The 17654-nt window shown below is 30.4% G+C and overlaps 3 protein-coding genes and 1 long non-coding RNA gene across 6 annotated transcripts in view; 2 read left to right on the top strand and 2 right to left on the bottom strand.

Annotated features, from left to right (window-relative positions):
- The window catches only part of LOC127290380 (sodium- and chloride-dependent GABA transporter 1-like), a 45790-nt gene extending 43239 nt beyond the window's left edge, over positions 1 to 2551 (top strand). For both annotated transcript variants that reach the window (XM_051318888.1, XM_051318887.1), the window contains exons 14-15: positions 1392 to 1499; positions 2355 to 2551. In XM_051318888.1, the coding sequence (XP_051174845.1) occupies positions 1392 to 1496 (105 nt within the window). In that variant the 3' untranslated portion in view covers positions 1497 to 1499; positions 2355 to 2551. The remainder of the gene's footprint in view (positions 1 to 1391; positions 1500 to 2354) is intronic.
- On the bottom strand, positions 1463 to 5439 carry LOC127290383 (male-enhanced antigen 1). 2 transcript variants are annotated; one of them, XM_051318891.1, is made up of 4 exons: positions 5286 to 5439; positions 3244 to 3450; positions 2688 to 2759; positions 1463 to 2505 (listed from the first exon to the last, which is right to left on the bottom strand). In XM_051318891.1, the coding sequence occupies exons 2-4, from the start codon at positions 3418 to 3420 to the stop codon at positions 2290 to 2292; spliced, it is 465 nt and encodes a 154-aa protein (XP_051174848.1). In that variant the 5' UTR covers positions 3421 to 3450; positions 5286 to 5439; the 3' UTR covers positions 1463 to 2289. The 2 variants fall into 2 exon arrangements, with proteins under 2 accessions (XP_051174848.1, XP_051174849.1); XM_051318892.1 differs by lacking the exon at positions 5286 to 5439 and adding an exon at positions 3758 to 3921.
- A 5346-nt stretch (positions 5440 to 10785) lies between these two features.
- Positions 10786 to 17654, top strand: part of LOC127290381 (apoptotic chromatin condensation inducer in the nucleus) — a 34864-nt gene continuing 27995 nt past the window's right edge. Inside the window, exons 1-2 of the mRNA XM_051318889.1 lie at positions 10786 to 11331; positions 13845 to 14142. Of these exons, the coding sequence (XP_051174846.1) occupies positions 11246 to 11331; positions 13845 to 14142 (384 nt within the window). The 5' untranslated portion in view covers positions 10786 to 11245. The remainder of the gene's footprint in view (positions 11332 to 13844; positions 14143 to 17654) is intronic.
- LOC127290386 (uncharacterized) lies at positions 11343 to 12098 on the bottom strand. The gene is made up of 3 exons (XR_007844334.1): positions 11887 to 12098; positions 11578 to 11754; positions 11343 to 11471 (listed from the first exon to the last, which is right to left on the bottom strand). It is a non-coding gene; the product is annotated as an uncharacterized LOC127290386 (long non-coding RNA).

The following is a 17654-nucleotide window of genomic DNA, read 5'->3' as shown; positions in this document are numbered from 1 at the left end:
TTCAGTGCATCAAGGAAAAAATTTTGATGCACCGGTTGTACTGGTTAGTTAAAAAATTTTTCTGTATCCCCTACCCGAAAGTACGGACTTCCCTGTCGGTAATCGTTCAGGGAAGAACGGCTTTTGTGGCCGGCCAGAAACAACGTGCGCTCTGATTGGCTACGAGACTTTAAAGGCTTGATGGCATAGCAACCACATAGCAACGCTTATTTCATGGCCTGTTTTGTGTCAAGTGCGGTAAATAACCACAAAAATAAGCAACCTAAGTTAAAAAAAAGTGACAAATCATGTATAAATAAGATGTACTTGTGTAAGTGTTATTGTACTTTCTCCTTCTTTTTAAATGTCTAAACTGAAAATCTTTCACTTTCATCCACTATTATAAAGTAAACAAAAATTTTCAAAGGTTAACTATATATACACAAAGACACAACACAGGTGATTAGATGCCTTATGGTTAATAAACTAAATTCCATATGCCAAATTATTATTCGTGCATTGGATTTTTGTGCGTTTTATTTATATTTTTCATATAATTTTGACGCCCGCCCCGACCAGCAAAACCTCGGCTTCGCCTCGGTTTTGCAAAAGTCGGGCGGGCTACCTGTCATCTGTAACTAAGCCTTCTGCTACAAGCTTCGCTACGTGGCCGGGAGGGCGCGCTGACGCGAGCCACAGCAGTAGACACATGGTTAATGCCATTTTATTAAAAAATAATAATTATTAAACGTACTTTCGAGTGGGGATAAAGAAAAATTGTATACGACACACGGCCAAAAAGTTTGATGCCCTGCTGAGCGTGATATAAGGCCTCGGCTTCGCCTCGGCCTTATATTTCACGCCCGCCAGGAAATCCAACTTTCTGGCCTAGTATCGTAATATACTATTTGTACTTTAAAAACGGACATCAGTTATCCCGGTTTGGTGCAACCTATGTCCCGTACAGTGCGTCTGATGTCCCTTACAGCGCTTCTGACGCGCCAAATCAGGATAACAGTTGCCCGCAACCCATAGTACAACAGTTCTATCGTAGATTGCGCATCTGATGCACTAAAATTTTTTCCGTGATGTTATATGAGATCCTGATCAATTGTCCGGATGTATGTATGTGTGTGTGAGTGGATCGTTTTTGTAAACACGATATCTTTAACAGGTTTTAATGGATTTGGATAAAATTTTGTAAGCTTATTTATCACATTAATCTCTCAAAAATGACGAGAGGATTATTAATATTTGATATGGTTAATTAGACCACCTGTCTCTATTGAAAAACGAAAGATAAATAAAATCGCTGAGGTGACCCCTATGAATCTCATATGAAACATTTAAATAATTAAAGCAACTTATTAATTTATCGCTGACCTGACAAATAAAACTATATATTGTTTTAGAAATTTCGAAAATTGGTACGGATAGATGATGATATTGCGACTTTACGAATGAAATTTAATGCCACCACAAATACTGAAATGAAATCTGAATCTATTCTGATTTAACAGGTAGTTAACATTTTTAAGTAATATACACGCGGATTGCGAATATTGCACTAAATCGTCGATATAGTTTTATTAACTTTGTAGTCTGCAGTCATTTTTTTAAATAAAAGAAACCTTTCATACACGTTTATTAAAATAAATATTTGCTAATAGCACCAATTGAAATAGAATGCGATGTTCAAATATCATGATTTCATACATTATAATATATATTCCACGGGAAATTGGCATTCAAAATTTTTTTTTGCACGAAACATTTTTTATCTATTTGTACTAACGAGTAAAAAATTATGCTGTATATGAAATTTGTTTACTTTTTCTCAAATTTTTTAAATATGTATTCAAACCTAATAAAACTAAAAATAGTAATTTAAAAACTAAAAAAAAACACTTTTTTAGATAGGGGAAGAAATTCTTCAGTCATCAGAGCTTGCAGTACAAAAAAGAAATTAAAAATCGAATGTGTCCATCATTGAGAAAAGTCACTTTTTAAATTTAATTTCAACTTTTTTGCTGCTTCCGTTATAGGAACGATATTTTTGAGCACATATTTGAAAAATTTGAGGAAAAGTGAACAAATTTCAAATATAGCATAATTTTGTATTCATTAGTACAATAGATAAATAAAAAATGTTTCAAAAATACATTGCCAATGATGACGTTAAATTTTAAAATTTAATTAATTTAATTTAATTTCAAATTTAATTTCGAAATTTAAATTTCGAATAAATATTTTCCGTGGAATGCACAATATATGTTTAATTTATTTTTTAAATTTAATTACTATAAAAAATTATAGATTATTACGTTGCATTGTTTTTATTCGATCCATAAGTTGTTCTTTCCATTGTTCCTCAGAGACGGTATTGGCCCATTCTGGAATCGCTGTATTAGGTAAAGAAAAAGAAGCCATTACGTGTTTAACTTGATTGATTTTATCTGCATCCATATCAATATTTGAGAAATTACAAGAAGACGACCAAACTTGCACTGTCTCTGACTGTATTATCTATAAAATGTAATTTAATGTAAAATAAACTTGTATATTTTCAATATTATTGCCTACAAAAACTATTAAATAAAATTAGAAATAGATAATTTAAGTCTACTTCAACAGATTAAATTTGTTGTAATAAATTTTAATTATACAATGCATTGAATTAAGAATGTTTTCACACATTAAAAACGCACATGTGTTTGGCTGCTTGTCGATTCAGGCAATACTTCTGGAAGATTTAAAGGAGATGAAGCCCATTCTTCTTCCTTAAACAGTAACATACTTAAATGAAAAATGCTTTAATAAATAAATTTTGTCAACATAAATGGTAAAAAAAACGGTCAATAAAAACCAATTAAAAACGTATGAATTTAATATCAGTTGGAATATGTACTTAATTGTACTTAATATGTACTAATTTTACTAACTTACTAAAAAACTATAAAAATTTTGTCAATAAAATGTTTTTCCCGACACCCATTTTCCCTAATCCTATTCTCCGACACAAAAGGTTTTTTTTCTTTGTTTTATCAAAATCTTTATTGTTGCCATGGTAGCAATCGGGGGATAATTTTTTTTTTGTAATAACGAAAAAAAAGTATTTTGCCGCATCTGATTCTTTGCTTTGTCATTAATGATAAAACTATCACATACAATGCAGTGTATGTACATATTTTGAATTGTATCTAATGTTATACAATATAAAGATGTTCCACAGTTTTATACTTCCATAAGTTAAATAGAACAAACCTCATCCTCCAGTAATAAATCTCCATCTATTGGATCTTGTGCCAATGGAACATATCCCTCAATTGTATGATCTTCATCTTCGCTTTCAGAATCACTTTGAACTCCTACTCCAGCAACATTTGAACTACTCCAGTTTTCATCAACAGTATCATGCTTTGGTTCAGGAGACATTAGCATCAAAACAAATTCAGTTTTAATGCAATTATCCTGAGAAAATAAAATTTTCATTAAAAATTAACAGTACGATGCTAATTTCATTGACAATAAATACAAAACATTACAATTTATAATTAATTTTAAAATACCAATATTCGTGAACGATTCCATTCGTCTAAACTTAAAATTTTTCAAGATCTCGAATGATTTGATAAATTGATAATCTTGATATACAATATTTGTATTCGACTGGTTTTATCAAATGTACTGAAACCTTGAAAATTTAGAGTTTTGAGTTATCGAAAGGCTTTCTAACTTTACTCTAACATTAGCTAAAAATTTTTAAAATGCCTCTTACGAACAATTTCTTGAACTTTTCAAATTGTTCTCCAATAATCCATTCCAGACTCGACTTTAATTCTCCAACTTTTTCAGTTATATTTATGATATTTTGTATGATAAATTTGTTGTTAAAAAAGCATTTACTGACAATGAGAGAATTTTCCGCTATGGAGATTAAAAGTATTCAAACAGTTTCCTTGGCAAACCTGATTTTCCTTTTTAATTAGAAAAAAAATTACACAAATTTAAGACTCATTATCATGAGAAAGTAATAATGAAAATATTGCTACAGTTCTAGAAATCTTTGCAATTTATATAAATAAAATCCAATTTTTCACAATGTCTATATCATGAAAACTCATATGGGTCAGACCATTATATTTTGAATAAAATTAAAATTTTTATCATTTTCATTAAAATATAAATTTTTAGTGGAGGGGGTACAAAAAATAACTGTCATTTTTTAGCAAGTAGAAAATAAATAAAGAACTCGGAATAATTTTTAAAAGTTTAAAAAGAGTTATTGGTTCTTGTTTAGAATTAATTAAATTATTATTGTTTAATGATTAAAGTAGTCAAAAAATAAGAATAATGAATACAATTTTGTTTTCAAAGTTCGTCATTATAATAATTTCTTTTTCAAATTAAAAAGACCCACATCCAAACATGAAATTGAACATTTATATTTCCTTTTTAAGTAACAAAATTACATGACTAATCAGATTTAATAAAAAGTTGACTTTAAACGATTTTCATTGAATAATTCCGCATAACCGTGCCTAATTTTTAATAATTGGTTTATTTTATTCTCATAATCCAGCATAATTTAATAGCATAATCAGAAGCTGTAAAAATGCATATTGTTTATTTATCTAATCGTAGTGCTTTCACAAATGATGAAAACTTTACGTTTTCGGATTTATCATAAAAAGCTTGACACAAAAACCAGTATTTCCTGGTGATAATACCTAATTCTTGTTAATCACAATAAACAAAAATTAATTTCCAGTCCATTTTTTAATCTCACAATTATATTGTAGCTAAGTTTTAATTAAATAAACCACAGTAATGTAAGTGATTGAGCTTAGAAAATACTATACCGATGATTCCCTCAAAAGAGAACCTAAAATATTGCATATATGAGGCTTTTAGGATATCATCTAAACCGCACTTGTTTTAACCCACTTTTGCCTCCTTTTACTATCATCCCGTCAGTTGAAAATTAAAAAAAAACTAATAAAAATTACAATTTTTTTTTTACAAAACTTCATGTAAAAGAACATTTAACCGACGAAAAATAGTAATTTATAAAATGGAAACATTTTAAAATATTTTAAACTGTGAATGAGTATTGCCAAACAAATTAGTAAAATGAATATGGGAATATTATAAAATGGAAGAGGAATGTAGTAATTATCTTAACATCACAATTCCTTTTAAAAAATATAATTAAAAAAGAACAAAATATTTTTCTAAAAGCATTAATTTTTAATAACACTACAGTTAAAAAAAATAGAATTATAAATACACTATTATAACTTTACCTTTTAATATATGTATTCCATATAAAACATAAAAATAAGAAAAAATAAAACAATGTATATATCTGCTGTGTAAAATAATAACAAACTGTTTCAAGGTATTTCTACAACACATGCAATTTTTAGTCGCTATGCTCATGTGATTTGCTCGTGTGCGCGCGCGCAACAAATTTTCAGCTGACGAAAATTAAATTAATTAATGAATTACTAATTATTTCAATTTAATTAATTAGTACTAATATTTTATAATAAATTAACTGATTACTAATTAATTTAATAAATTAGCAATTCATTAATTAATGTAATTTTCGACAACTGAAAATTGTTGCTTGTGTTTGTACACTCCTGGCTAAATATGCCTACACTTTTTTGTCCTTTTTTAACACACCTGTTGTCATAGCAATATGTACGTTAGAAAAGGACAAAAAAGTGTAGGCATGTCTGGCCATGAGTGTACACTCCTGTTCATTGATGCTTTCCACTTTTTGTTCTCGTCATACACACGTGTAAAATTCAAATTTCCCTATTCCTAAATAACCTCTCCCGAGTAACAATAGGCGTTTTCTCCAGATTCTCGTTATGAGCGCTCAATGAACACTCGAGAAGGTTCTCAACCTGTTTATAAAATTATTCAATGCTTCTGATTGGTTAAAACATTGCAATTAATGGTGCGGTCACAGCTTGGCTGCATGCCTGAAGGAAGACGGGGCGACATGAGTGTAAAGGTGCTTTTATACCTCAAATTTCGATCAGATGAACATTATTTCTGGACTGTGAAAATGCGTGAAAAGTCATTTTCACGGCGGGTATTTTTGAATTGTTTTAAACAAAAATGTTTTTTAAAGAAATATAATATTAAATAATTGTTTTAATATGTAAGAACACTTTAAAATAGTGATAGAAAGATGATTTGATTGAAAAATTTAGCAAATTTTGCTTTAAAACGTTTCCTGCTACAAGAAAGTATAAAATGACGATGTTTGTGAAATGGTTTGTACAGTGTTTCTTCCTTGTGAGTCTCTCAGAGTTTTGTTTATATTATGTCGGTTCTTTTTAACTTGCAATAAATAATGAGTACTGAAAATAAATCGGTAAGTTGAAATGTTTATTAAGTAATTTTAAATTCAACAACTTGATTTGAAAATTAATTATAATTACTTATAAAAATCATAAGTAATGATAAAACTTGATATTTAAAAATACAAAAAGTATGTGTATGAATTTGAGGTTGTAAATCAATTTTCCACGCATATCTCAAATACTTTTTGTATATTAAGTTTCTTTCAGTTATTCGAAACAATTAGTTGAATTTAAATTTATTTGATAAACATTTCAAGTTACCGATTTATTTTCAGCACTCATTATTTATTACAAGTTAAAAAGAAGCGACATAATATAAACAAAACTCTCAGAGGCACTCACAAGGAAGAAGCACTGTACAAACCATTTCACAAACATCGTCATTTTACACTTTCTTGTATCAGAAAACGTTTTAAAGCAAAATTTGCTAAATTTTTCAATCAAATCATCTTTCTATCACTATTTTAAAGTGTTCTTACATATTAAAACAATTATTTAATATTATATTTCTTAAAAAAACATTTTTTGTTTAAAACAATTCAAAAATACCCGCCGTGAAAATGACTTTTCACGCATTTTCACGGTCCAGAAATAATGTTCATCTGATCGAAATTTGAGGTATAAAAGCACCTTTATGTTCATCTGATCGAAATTTGAGGTATAAAAGCACCTTAAACGAGAAAGAAAATTCAAGATTTTCTTCTCGCTTACGGCGCACTTACACCCACTGAACTTTATATATACACATTTGGAATGCTGTCTGCCATTAAAAGTCGCCAGCCCAGAGAAAGGTCTGAATCCTGCATTCCCCTCTTTGTCGGTACAGGTCAATTAGAAAATATTTGACAGAACATATACGTGAACATGACATAACACAGTTAACAGTAAACTTTTGGAACATACTGTACTACGCCTGCGCAGTTTAGCAAGAGAAGGAGAGGGATTCGGGAATCAGACCTCTCTCTCGGTTCGCGATCTTTAGGGAGACTCTCTCGGGAGAGTCCAGAATACGGGTCTGTGAACGTCGATGCGTTGATAGTGACGCGTCGGTCTTATGGAGCGGTCACACCTCGCCTGCAGGAGCAGTTGCCAATGGCAACCATGTAAAAGTAAGAGAGATGGAAAATCTTCTATCTCTCTTACTCTTACACAGTTGCCATGGGCAACTGCTCCTGCAGCCGAGGTGTGACCGCTCCATTACGGGACATCAAGACCTTTCTCCGATTGGGATCTTGATTTTTTATCTCTTTCTTCTACATATATAGGCCTTTCTCCAATAGGATCCTAAACTCTTGCGTAGCGTATGCATTGCGTCGGTTGCTATTGGCAACCAATGCTAAAATCAACGCGTCAGTCACGCAATGCATACGCAACGCAAGAGTTTAGGATCCTTTTGGAGAAAGGCCTTAATAGGTTCCTAAATGTTTGCGTTGCGTGACTGACGCGTTGATTCCCAAGCGCAGTGACGTCATCAAAGCATTGATACCAATCGCGAACAAAAAGTTTAGTTTATGATTTTAAGACACTGAATTTTTTAATTATAAATATTAAATAAATAAAATTATTAAAAACCGTCGAGAAACATTTGCATTTAAAATGTAAAGTTGGAAAACAGGGATAAGAGGGACATAAACTGAACTTTTTGTTCGCGATTGGTATCAATGCTTTGATTACGTTTATCCATTTGCTCAAGTCTTAAAATTTAAATTCGTTTCTACATAAATTACAAGTTAAAAATGTTCGCACAAGATTGTCGTGCTGGAACGTTTTGTATAGCGCTGTCTTTTTCTATCACTTGGAGACGTATACAGCACAACAAAGCATGTGCGAGAACTCTTTGGCCGTTTCCGAATTGGGATTTTTAGCGCATTTTGATAAAGTGTACACTCGAGATGTATGCAGTGTCGTTTTTTTCGCACGGAAAAACAAGGACACTGCATACTTCCCGAGTATACACTTTATTAAAAATGCCAAAAAATTCCAATTCCTTAAGGTGAATACAGAATAGACACAAAAGGCAAGTGCATGTGCAAGAAAACCATGAGTGCAAGAGAGATAGGTAGTCTGGATATCTCTCTTGCACTCATGGTTTTCTTGGACTTGCCTTTTGTGCCTATTCTGTATTCACCTTTAGAGATACGGGTCTCGCACAAGCCATAACGTCATGGTTAAAGGCCTTTCTCCAATACACTGTAAAAAGTCCAAACAGAATTTTCCCAAAGATAGGAATTTTACTTTTAAGAATCCATGGCACAAATACTATATTAAATGCAGAAATAATACAGGGTCCAAAATGGAAAATACAATATTTGGTAATTTTACTATTTCGAATATTGGGATTTTCCATTCCTCGGCGAAATTCCTACTTTTAAAGTGGGTAATAATGTTACCCACTTTCAAAAGGACGAAATGACTGAAGGCTGTGAAACTGCACTAGATGGGAAAATTACCATTGGCGAACGTAACCTTACTAAAGCAAAAATGACAATTCCACACTGTAGTATTTTTCCTGTTTTTAATGTAGTATAATCACAAGTGTTGGTAATATTCCCGTTTCTTTAGAAAAATACATTAGCGTGTAAAATTACCATTTTTTAAAAGTAATATTAACAATTTTTGGAAAATTCCCCAATTTTGAAATTCATAATATACGCACACATTTACGATTTATGCGCTGTGTGCAATCGTTAATGCCTGGCAGCAGTCGGCATTCATCGACAATTGTCTTTTTGATTGTAAAGATGACATAAAAATGGTAAAATTTTACGACACGAGTTATTTTATCCTTACATAGGACAATTCATAAAAGTTTTTGTTCATAATTTAAATTAAACTTGAATATGAAAAACAAAAATGTTAATGTTTCTTGTGCAAAAATATAGGAATAAAATATAGAGTCTAATTGTGTTTATAATTATTTTTTCTTTATTTTATAAAATTCTTTAGCGAATATTAATAACTTAAAAGTAAATACCTTCATCGTAATCGCATAAAAAGTATAAATTATTCCTATATTTTTTTCTAAACATAAAAATTTAATATTTTATAAAATTTCGGAAAAGTACTGATGTCTGTATATTTACTTTCTCCTGCGTTTAAAATACCAGAAAGTGTAACTGTACAGTTCGTGGCAATTTTCCCATCTCGTCTGGAAAATTACATAACCTAAAAATTTTATTCCCATCGACAGTAAAGGTGCCGTTCTGATAGTGGGTAATAATCTTTCCCACTTTCAAAGTGGTAAAATTCCATTAAGTCTTTTTACAGTGTAGGATCCTAAACTCTTGCGTTGAGTATGCATTGCGTCGGTTGCTATTGGCAACCAATCCTAAAATCAACGCGTCAGTTACGCAACGCAAAAGTTTAGGTTCCTATTGGAGAAAGGCCTTAAGGCCTTTCTCCAATATGTTCCTAAACGTTTGCGTCGCGTGACTGACACGTTGGTTCGCAAGCGCAGTGACGTAATCAAAGCATTGATGCTGATTCTACACTCACCTAAAACTGAGCGAGCGGCCCGCTTTTTCGTGACGCTTCCCATATTTAACTATATCTATAATTATATATATAAAAAACGTAACGCAAGTGCGGACCGCTCGCGCAGTTTTAGATGAGTGTAGAATCAGCATGATACCAATCACGAACAAAAAATGTAGTGTCTCAAATTCATAAACCAAACATTTTGTTCGCAATTGGTATCAATGCTTTGATGATGTCACTGCGCTTGCGAACCAACGTATCAGTCACGCAATGCAAACATTTAGGAACCTATTGGAGAAAAACCTAAAGGCACCGTCCCATGACAGTGTGAAACGCCGGCGGGAAAGCGAAAAGCATGAGAATAAAAGAGATAGTGAGATATCTTTATCTCTTTCATTCTCATGCTTTCCGCTATTACTCCGGTGTTTCACGCTGTCATAGGACGGCGCCTTTCAATACGCCATGTGGTATTTACCTATTTCGGACAACCATTTTCCGTATTTCTTTAATTAACACGATAGAAAGAGAAATAAAAACCAAAATGTCTGACGATGTATGTAAAAGTCAATAGACCGCCAATCACAATACCACCGTGATCTATAAATAGACATTTTCATTTTGAATAATTTTGTCTCCAAATAATTCGAAGTTCCGGTCGATGATATTTTTATTGTATGTTAATAACATGGAGAATTTTTGAGTATGACCGAATGACATGACGACTGAGCATGCGCATTCATCACTTCCTGTTTAAGATAAAAAGGTCTTGTTATTGTACATTCTGTCCTTGTCAGGCTCACAGCAAACGTGTATACATATATATAAATACACATATGTATAAATATATCAGTAAGCGTATGTATGTACTTATGCACAAAACGCCATTTTGAAAAAAGCCCATTTTATGTTTTGGGTTCCCAATATATAATGCATACAGTCTATGGTAATTTGATTCAAGTTGTTTGGCGTCGTTCCAATCGAATATCGCTTTCACTTTGAGATGTAATATAATTTACTTAATTTTACATATAAACTTTTTCTAAAGAAAGAAAAGGAAAATGTTATAAAAATATCTCACAGTAAAGCTGATAAATAACAGATTTAAAGAAAAAACATGTAATATTAAAGAATTATTTTACTGTCTCATCCCTGTACACTTCCCGCCAAGTTCGCCATTGTGCGCGCCGCGGAGTGGTTGTCCCGTGGAGGAGTCTCGGCGTGTATTCTCGACAAATATACGTCTAATTCTGTCTAATTCTTTTTATTAACGATTTGTGTGCAACCTACGACGACGACAGCGATTTAATAAAGTGACAAGGTTGTCGGATTCCTGTACCTCTGGTGCGGGTCCGCAAAAAATTAGGTCTAAAAAATAGTGCTTCTGTGTGCGGTACAATAGGCAAGATATGTCAATGTTTCATGGTGGTGACGACGATCGAATTCTACTAGAGGAAATTGTGGAAACATCTGAAGAGCAAGAGGAATTCTGTTGGTGAGTCTGGTTTTTTTTTAATGATTCCAAAATATTAAGTAACGGCATATCTGCCGCTGTTGTCGCCATGTGTCCATCTATCCCGCAGTCAACGTAATCACACAATGACGCCACGTCAAAGTGTTATGGAAGAAGTTTCTCTGAAAATGCATGATAAAGTACAAATAATTTAAAAACAAATAATATAGTATTTTTTTCATCTCAAGTATGTTTTATTTACGTTACATGGAGAAAGGAAATACAAACTTGTTCTCAAATACAGCTACCCTTACCCATACATTACATATATTCACATAGCAGGTTTAAAATTAAATTTTCTGCAAACTACTTTTCATATCTTCAATAAGACTGACAAAAGAACACCATATTTAGCATAAAGTTGATCCAGTGAGCCGGTTTTAATTACAGGGCGTAGGCTGTTGTCTGCGCACACAATATCAAATTACTTAATAAATCTTAATAATCATGAATTTTCCTTAAAAATGCAGGAACATGATTGAACTATAGTTTGGAATAAAGATTTTGAATAAGCATGAAAAATACTTTTAAACTGACCGGCCGGCTAGGAGGTGGATTAATATAAATTTAAACAAAAAATTTTTTTAATGAATTTAATTTTTATTGGATCAGATTTCATGAACATCTCCCATTTTTATAAACATTAGGTTAAGCTGATTAAAATTTATTTCCTAAATTCTTTATGAGCCTCTATACCTGAAAACTTGGATATTGACACTATATATCCTATACGTACACGCCCAACAAGCATGGCGTCGTTGCCACGACAAAAATATTCATAAGTATTTCTTTTAATTTTTTAAACTACACTATTTCAAAAATTTTGCTTTAATACTACTTCTACATTATAACTTATTGTCATGTAGAGTTGTAGTCTTTGTCAAAATATTCTTTAAAATCAATTGTTTTTTATGTCATAATAACAATTATATATTAAAAAAAAATTTTATAGCATATGTTCTTATACTAATTATTTATTTTCTACAGAAACATAAAAAACACATTTGAAAACAAACATATTCAAATTCATCAAAATAATTTATATATATATAAAATATGTTTGATTTGTTATAAAAAATATTTTTATTTAACCATTCTATAAACTTTTATTAATAAACTTATATATTGAACATTCGATAAGATTTTGGTTTAAATAAGATGTTTTCAATATACGGACATACAATAAAAGATAAATATTCTATGCATTTCAGTTTTCCAATTCCGAATATTCTAAAATATTGGTTAAAATATTCAATATTTTACCTCATAATTCAAATTGCATAAACAATCATCTACATGAACAAAAACAATTGGAACAAGAGAATAAAAGTTTTAAAAAACCGATATTTTTTATTTTAAACAAGAGTGAGAATCAATATTATCTATTTGAAAAAATATTTTTTATAATATAAGACATTTTAATAAAAAAATTCTATTAATAATATTTTCGGATTAATTTATTATTCTTATATTTCTTGCGGTAACTGAAAAATATATTTTATTAATATTTTTAAAAAGTAGTGTAGTTAATAGTGCGGATGACATTCTAAACAGCTGATAGGGTAAGCACACACAGCAGCTGAATGGCGCCAACTATCAGCTGTTAGTGACTCATGCACTAATGTATACTCAATGCGGCTAGTAAACTTTACTACTGCTACTACTATTCATACAATTTTTCAAAAAGATTAAAACATATAACCTTCTTATTCTACGAGTAGAATGATTACATTCAGAAAATAAATTTCTCTATATTTATTGTTGTTTAAACCCGAAAGTAGTAGTAGTAGTAGTAGTATATATATATGATGCATATAATGCAATAAAATGGTCAGATAAATTTATCTAAATTAAACAACATTAAATATGTCTATGGTGTCAAATTTATAAATCATCCAACTCAGAGGTGTAGAAAAAAATTTAACAATATTTTTTTGTCGTCACTCTAATTTAAAAGTATTAAATTGGTACTGAAAATATAAAATTGATATAAATTTTTATATCAATTTGATACTTTTAAATTAGTGTGGTTTTAACCATGCTATCGTCTTCATCAGAAACGTAAAGAAAATTTTAAAATAAAAGTGTGTATACAACACAGAAGAGTGAACAGAAAGAAATGAGTTTGCAATTATGGGTGGCGAATTTTTAGCTCTGGTAGATAATATTTAGCTGCCACAGCAAAACATGTTAGCCATGCAAGCTAATTATTAGCTACATTAGCTAACAATAATTGCTATCCATATTATTAATTAAGAGTTAATTGCACTCTTCTGTGTTGAACACACGTTCTTATTTAAAATTTTTTTTACGTATCTGATGAGGACGTTAGTATGTCAAAACTTAAAAACAATATTAGTTTTAATTTTTTTCTACGTCATTGATTTGGATGATTTATATATTCAACATCATGCCTATGTCTAACATTATTTACCAAGTAATAAATTCCATATTTATTAGATATTAACAACTATTCAATTTCTGCTTTATTATAGTAAGAGTGAAATTGTGGATGAGTTGTGCTTGCTAAGTGCTGAAGGTGTTGACGAAAAACAACAAAAATCACAAAAGGATATTAGTGCGACTGCAGCCGCCTGTCGAAACAACGTTTTATTAAACGGTGCTGCAGGTAGCGTAAGCAGAGATTCATCACACGGTCACATGGAGCAAGAAAGGCGAATGCGGCGAGAAATCGCTAACAGCAATGAACGTAGACGTATGCAGAGCATCAATGCTGGTTTTCAGTCTCTTAGAACATTGTTGCCACATCACGAGGGAGAAAAATTATCAAAGGTATTTAGTCTGCTTTTAATACTTAGTAATATATGTATGTGCCATTCGAGGAGTTTTTTTTACCATTTTTCGGAGTATGTATAGTATGATATTTATTCATATATTTTAGTATATAGATTAAAAAAACCATTTTTTGAGTAAAAACAATTGTTTATTTAAAAGATACAACAATAAATATTGAAAAAATCCACGTTTGAACGACTACATGAAATGAAATAGCTTAAAGTACAAAATTTTTCTTATTTTTCCAGCTTTCATATCCAAAAAGAAAATTCCGGTCCTTGGTGAAAGTTGCTCAAAATTTTAGAAATTGGTTTTTTCTTATTTTCAATTATTTTTATTAGCTGCTGTGGCCACGCACGACGTTTATTTTCCAGTCAATGATAACAGCATGATGTGTAAACTATATATGGTAAATATAACCTCACTTTTCAGAATTATCTTGGTATTTGGCTATAAAATGAGAAACGTCATGCGCAGTCATAAAAGCTGATGAAAATAATTCAAAATAAGAAAAAACCAATTTCTAAAATTTTGAATAAGTTAACACCAAGCACCTGAATTTTCTTTTTGGATACGAAGGCTGGAAAAATAAGAAAAATGTTGAATTTTAAGCTATGTATTTCACTTCGAGTAGTCGTTGAAAAGTGGCTTTTTCAATGTTTATTGTTGTATCTTTTGAATAAACAATTTTTTTAAAAACTATATATTAATAAATATCATACTACCAAGTTTCATTTAAATTGGTTAGATTACTTCGAAAAGTGATTAAAAAAAACTTCTTAAATTGCACATAAATATGTATTTAAAATATCAATTTTTAGCAATCATATAAACATATCATAATAATTATATGGCAAATGTTTAACTTTTGGTACATTTAAGTACAATAAGTACTTATACTGAATGCCACAGCCTCCGATAACTGACACTGTGCTGGAGGGGTAATTTTTTCAGATAACAAACATTTTACACTGTTTACAAATCAGACAAATGTAAAAAATATATAATTAAGAACGTTTGTCTGAAATTAATTTTTAGCATTTGAAGCGATTTTCAGATTAGCAACCACATAGAGAAAAATGGATATTCTTATCCAAATGGCCTTTAAAATCTAAACAAACATGAAATGAAATTGTTGAGCGAGTGGTCGGTCACATGTGGGAAGGGGTAAAAGAGCTACTGTCGGTCCTCTGGTGCGGGTATAATTTAAAAATTTTTTCCCTTCCCACATGTGACTGTCCAATCACTCAACTCTTTCTCCCGCTAGGTCTTCTCCGTCTGTGTATCAGATATACTCAAATGGTTAAATTTTGTATAACCTTGAGAAAATTGCTGTTTCAGTGTAATTTTCGTTTTATAATAATTGTACTTATTTGTTCGTATAATTAGTCAAATAAGGTGTAGATACCTGGTCTTATATATCAATTTACCATCTTCACAAAGAGAATGACAAATTTTTTTTTTTTTTTCAAATGAGAACCGGCAAAAAATGTGCATGGTTTGTTCATATTTTCATGTTTGTTTACATTTCACATGTTGAAAATCTTAACTTTTGTTTCAATTTGCCTAATGTAGGGCATTCTTTATTATTAATTATTTTTAACGTTAAAACGATCCCAGTGGAAAATTACCAATGTTAACCATTAGGCCATTATAGGACCAATGATGGTCCAATATTGGGCCACTCTTTTGCCTATGGTAAATTTCCCACTGGGATGCTGAAGTCTATAATGTTTATTATCAACGATTAAAAAATAAATTATTTTTTAAGACGGAAAATAATAAAAAAAAATTTTATTATTATTTTTTATATTTCTTTGATGAATAAACATTGCAAGAAATATCTTTGAGACAAACATTCATAAAATTTTTCAACAAAAAAAATATTTCTTTGAATAGAGTTGATCATAAACGTTGTGAACTTCAACATCATATACTAATATTGATTTGTGACGAGCTCTGAAAAAAGGTACCTAAGCATAAAAAAAACAATTTTGAGGTTGTGATAGTTTTGGTTCGATTAAAGATCCTTTTTAATTATTTGAATTCAGAAACAGTATTTATTATATATTGTTTATGTAATGACAATCTAAACATTAATGATTTGTAAAAATGGTTGATCATATTCTATTTTAACTCCAAACTCTAGTCATATCAAAATCATTATATGATGACGTCGGTGAAGTTCACAACGTTTATGATCTCGGACTGTCTGTCCCAATAGCAATATCTACTTCGGGTTGCGTAGAAAAGGCTAGAATCTAGTCTCCTTATTGGCCAGGTCTTGACAGACAGCCCGAGCGTAAATGTTATTACCTGCACGCTGCTGCTCAATTTTATGTTTAACCCTGACGATTCTGTGATTATCTGTAAAATTTTGTCGCTTTTAGGGGAGAAATTCGTCTAATTGCACGTTTTTTCAAGATTTTTTTCTAATAAAAGTGGTAAAGTTTATTGAATTGAAATAAAGCATTACTTAAAATGTACAATATAAGCTATGTACGTATAATAATTTTTTTAATTAAAAATATTACAAAATGGCAGCGTTACAGGAGTTTGAAGTTAGAACAAAAATCAAAAAATAAAATTTTTATCGTTAAAATACACAAATACGCTTTGCATTTCTCTTCTTAAACGTTCAAAAACAAACAAATATCAATTATTAAATTAGTTTTTATTGACGTACAGTGAATCAATTTAGAAAAATTAATTGAAGGATGCGCTGTAAGAAAGTGTTAAACGCCAATATTTGATAGGTTAGTTTTGCATGACATTTAACGTCCTAAATGCTTTATGGTCTAATATATTTTTGAAACAATAAGAAAATCTTGCTTCCACAAAGTTTACGATAATTATAAACAATCTTTTATTATCAATGCATTAATATTAATAGTTAATATTTAGATGACGCTCAAGTTACCAACGTTAATTGGACGAATCAACGAACGAATTTTTCAGTTTAGTTTAAAGGCCAAAAACCAATTTTTTTAAAATGAAACTTCTTTATTTTGGTCCCAAATACATCCTTAAACACTAAAAATCCTCAACCAAGGCGGGTAAATATTCAATCTTAGGAAAAAAAAAATTCTTTTCGTCGATTCAACGTTGCAGTAACTTCAGTGTCATATATTTAGCTACAAAAGTGTAAGTGCTGTTTTGGCAGATACAGCTTTCTTACAGCGCACCCTTTAATTGTTGCTTACAGTAAAGTATAGTTAAGTTACGGTGTGATATTTATGTAAATAATTCATTTTTTATTAAAAGGGTTAAACTAAATTTATAAATTGGATAAGTTTTGGTATTCTTTATATTGTTCTTTGAATCTTCTATCTTATTTTAACGCAAAAGTAGTCATTAAAAAAAATTAATTTGATTTAAATAATCAGTTAGATGCCAATTATTATTAAATTAAATTTGTTCAAATGCATTTTATTTAACTCAAATAAAAATTATTTTGTTCATGTTAATATTTATTAAATAATAGTAAAGTAACTTAGAATCAACTATTT

The sequence above is a fragment of the Leptopilina boulardi genome, unplaced genomic scaffold, assembly GCF_019393585.1.
Source record: "Leptopilina boulardi isolate dan_hultmark-lab unplaced genomic scaffold, ZJU_Lbou_2.1 LbouV2_64, whole genome shotgun sequence".
Taxonomy (NCBI): Eukaryota; Metazoa; Arthropoda; class Insecta; order Hymenoptera; family Figitidae; genus Leptopilina; species Leptopilina boulardi.
Note: the sequence above shows the minus strand (reverse complement) of the source record. Positions and strands in the feature narration are given on the sequence as shown.

Coding starts and splice junctions, on each gene's coding strand:
- LOC127290383 (XM_051318891.1), bottom strand. CDS start 3,420: ATGCTAATGTCTCCTGAACCAAAGCATGATACTGTTGATGAAAACTGG. Junction 2,760..3,243: donor ATTTATTACTGGAGGATGAG/GTTTGTTCTATT, acceptor TTACTGTTTAAG/GAAGAAGAATGGGCTTCATC. Junction 2,506..2,687: donor CGACAAGCAGCCAAACACAT/GTGCGTTTTTAA, acceptor TACATTTTATAG/ATAATACAGTCAGAGACAGT.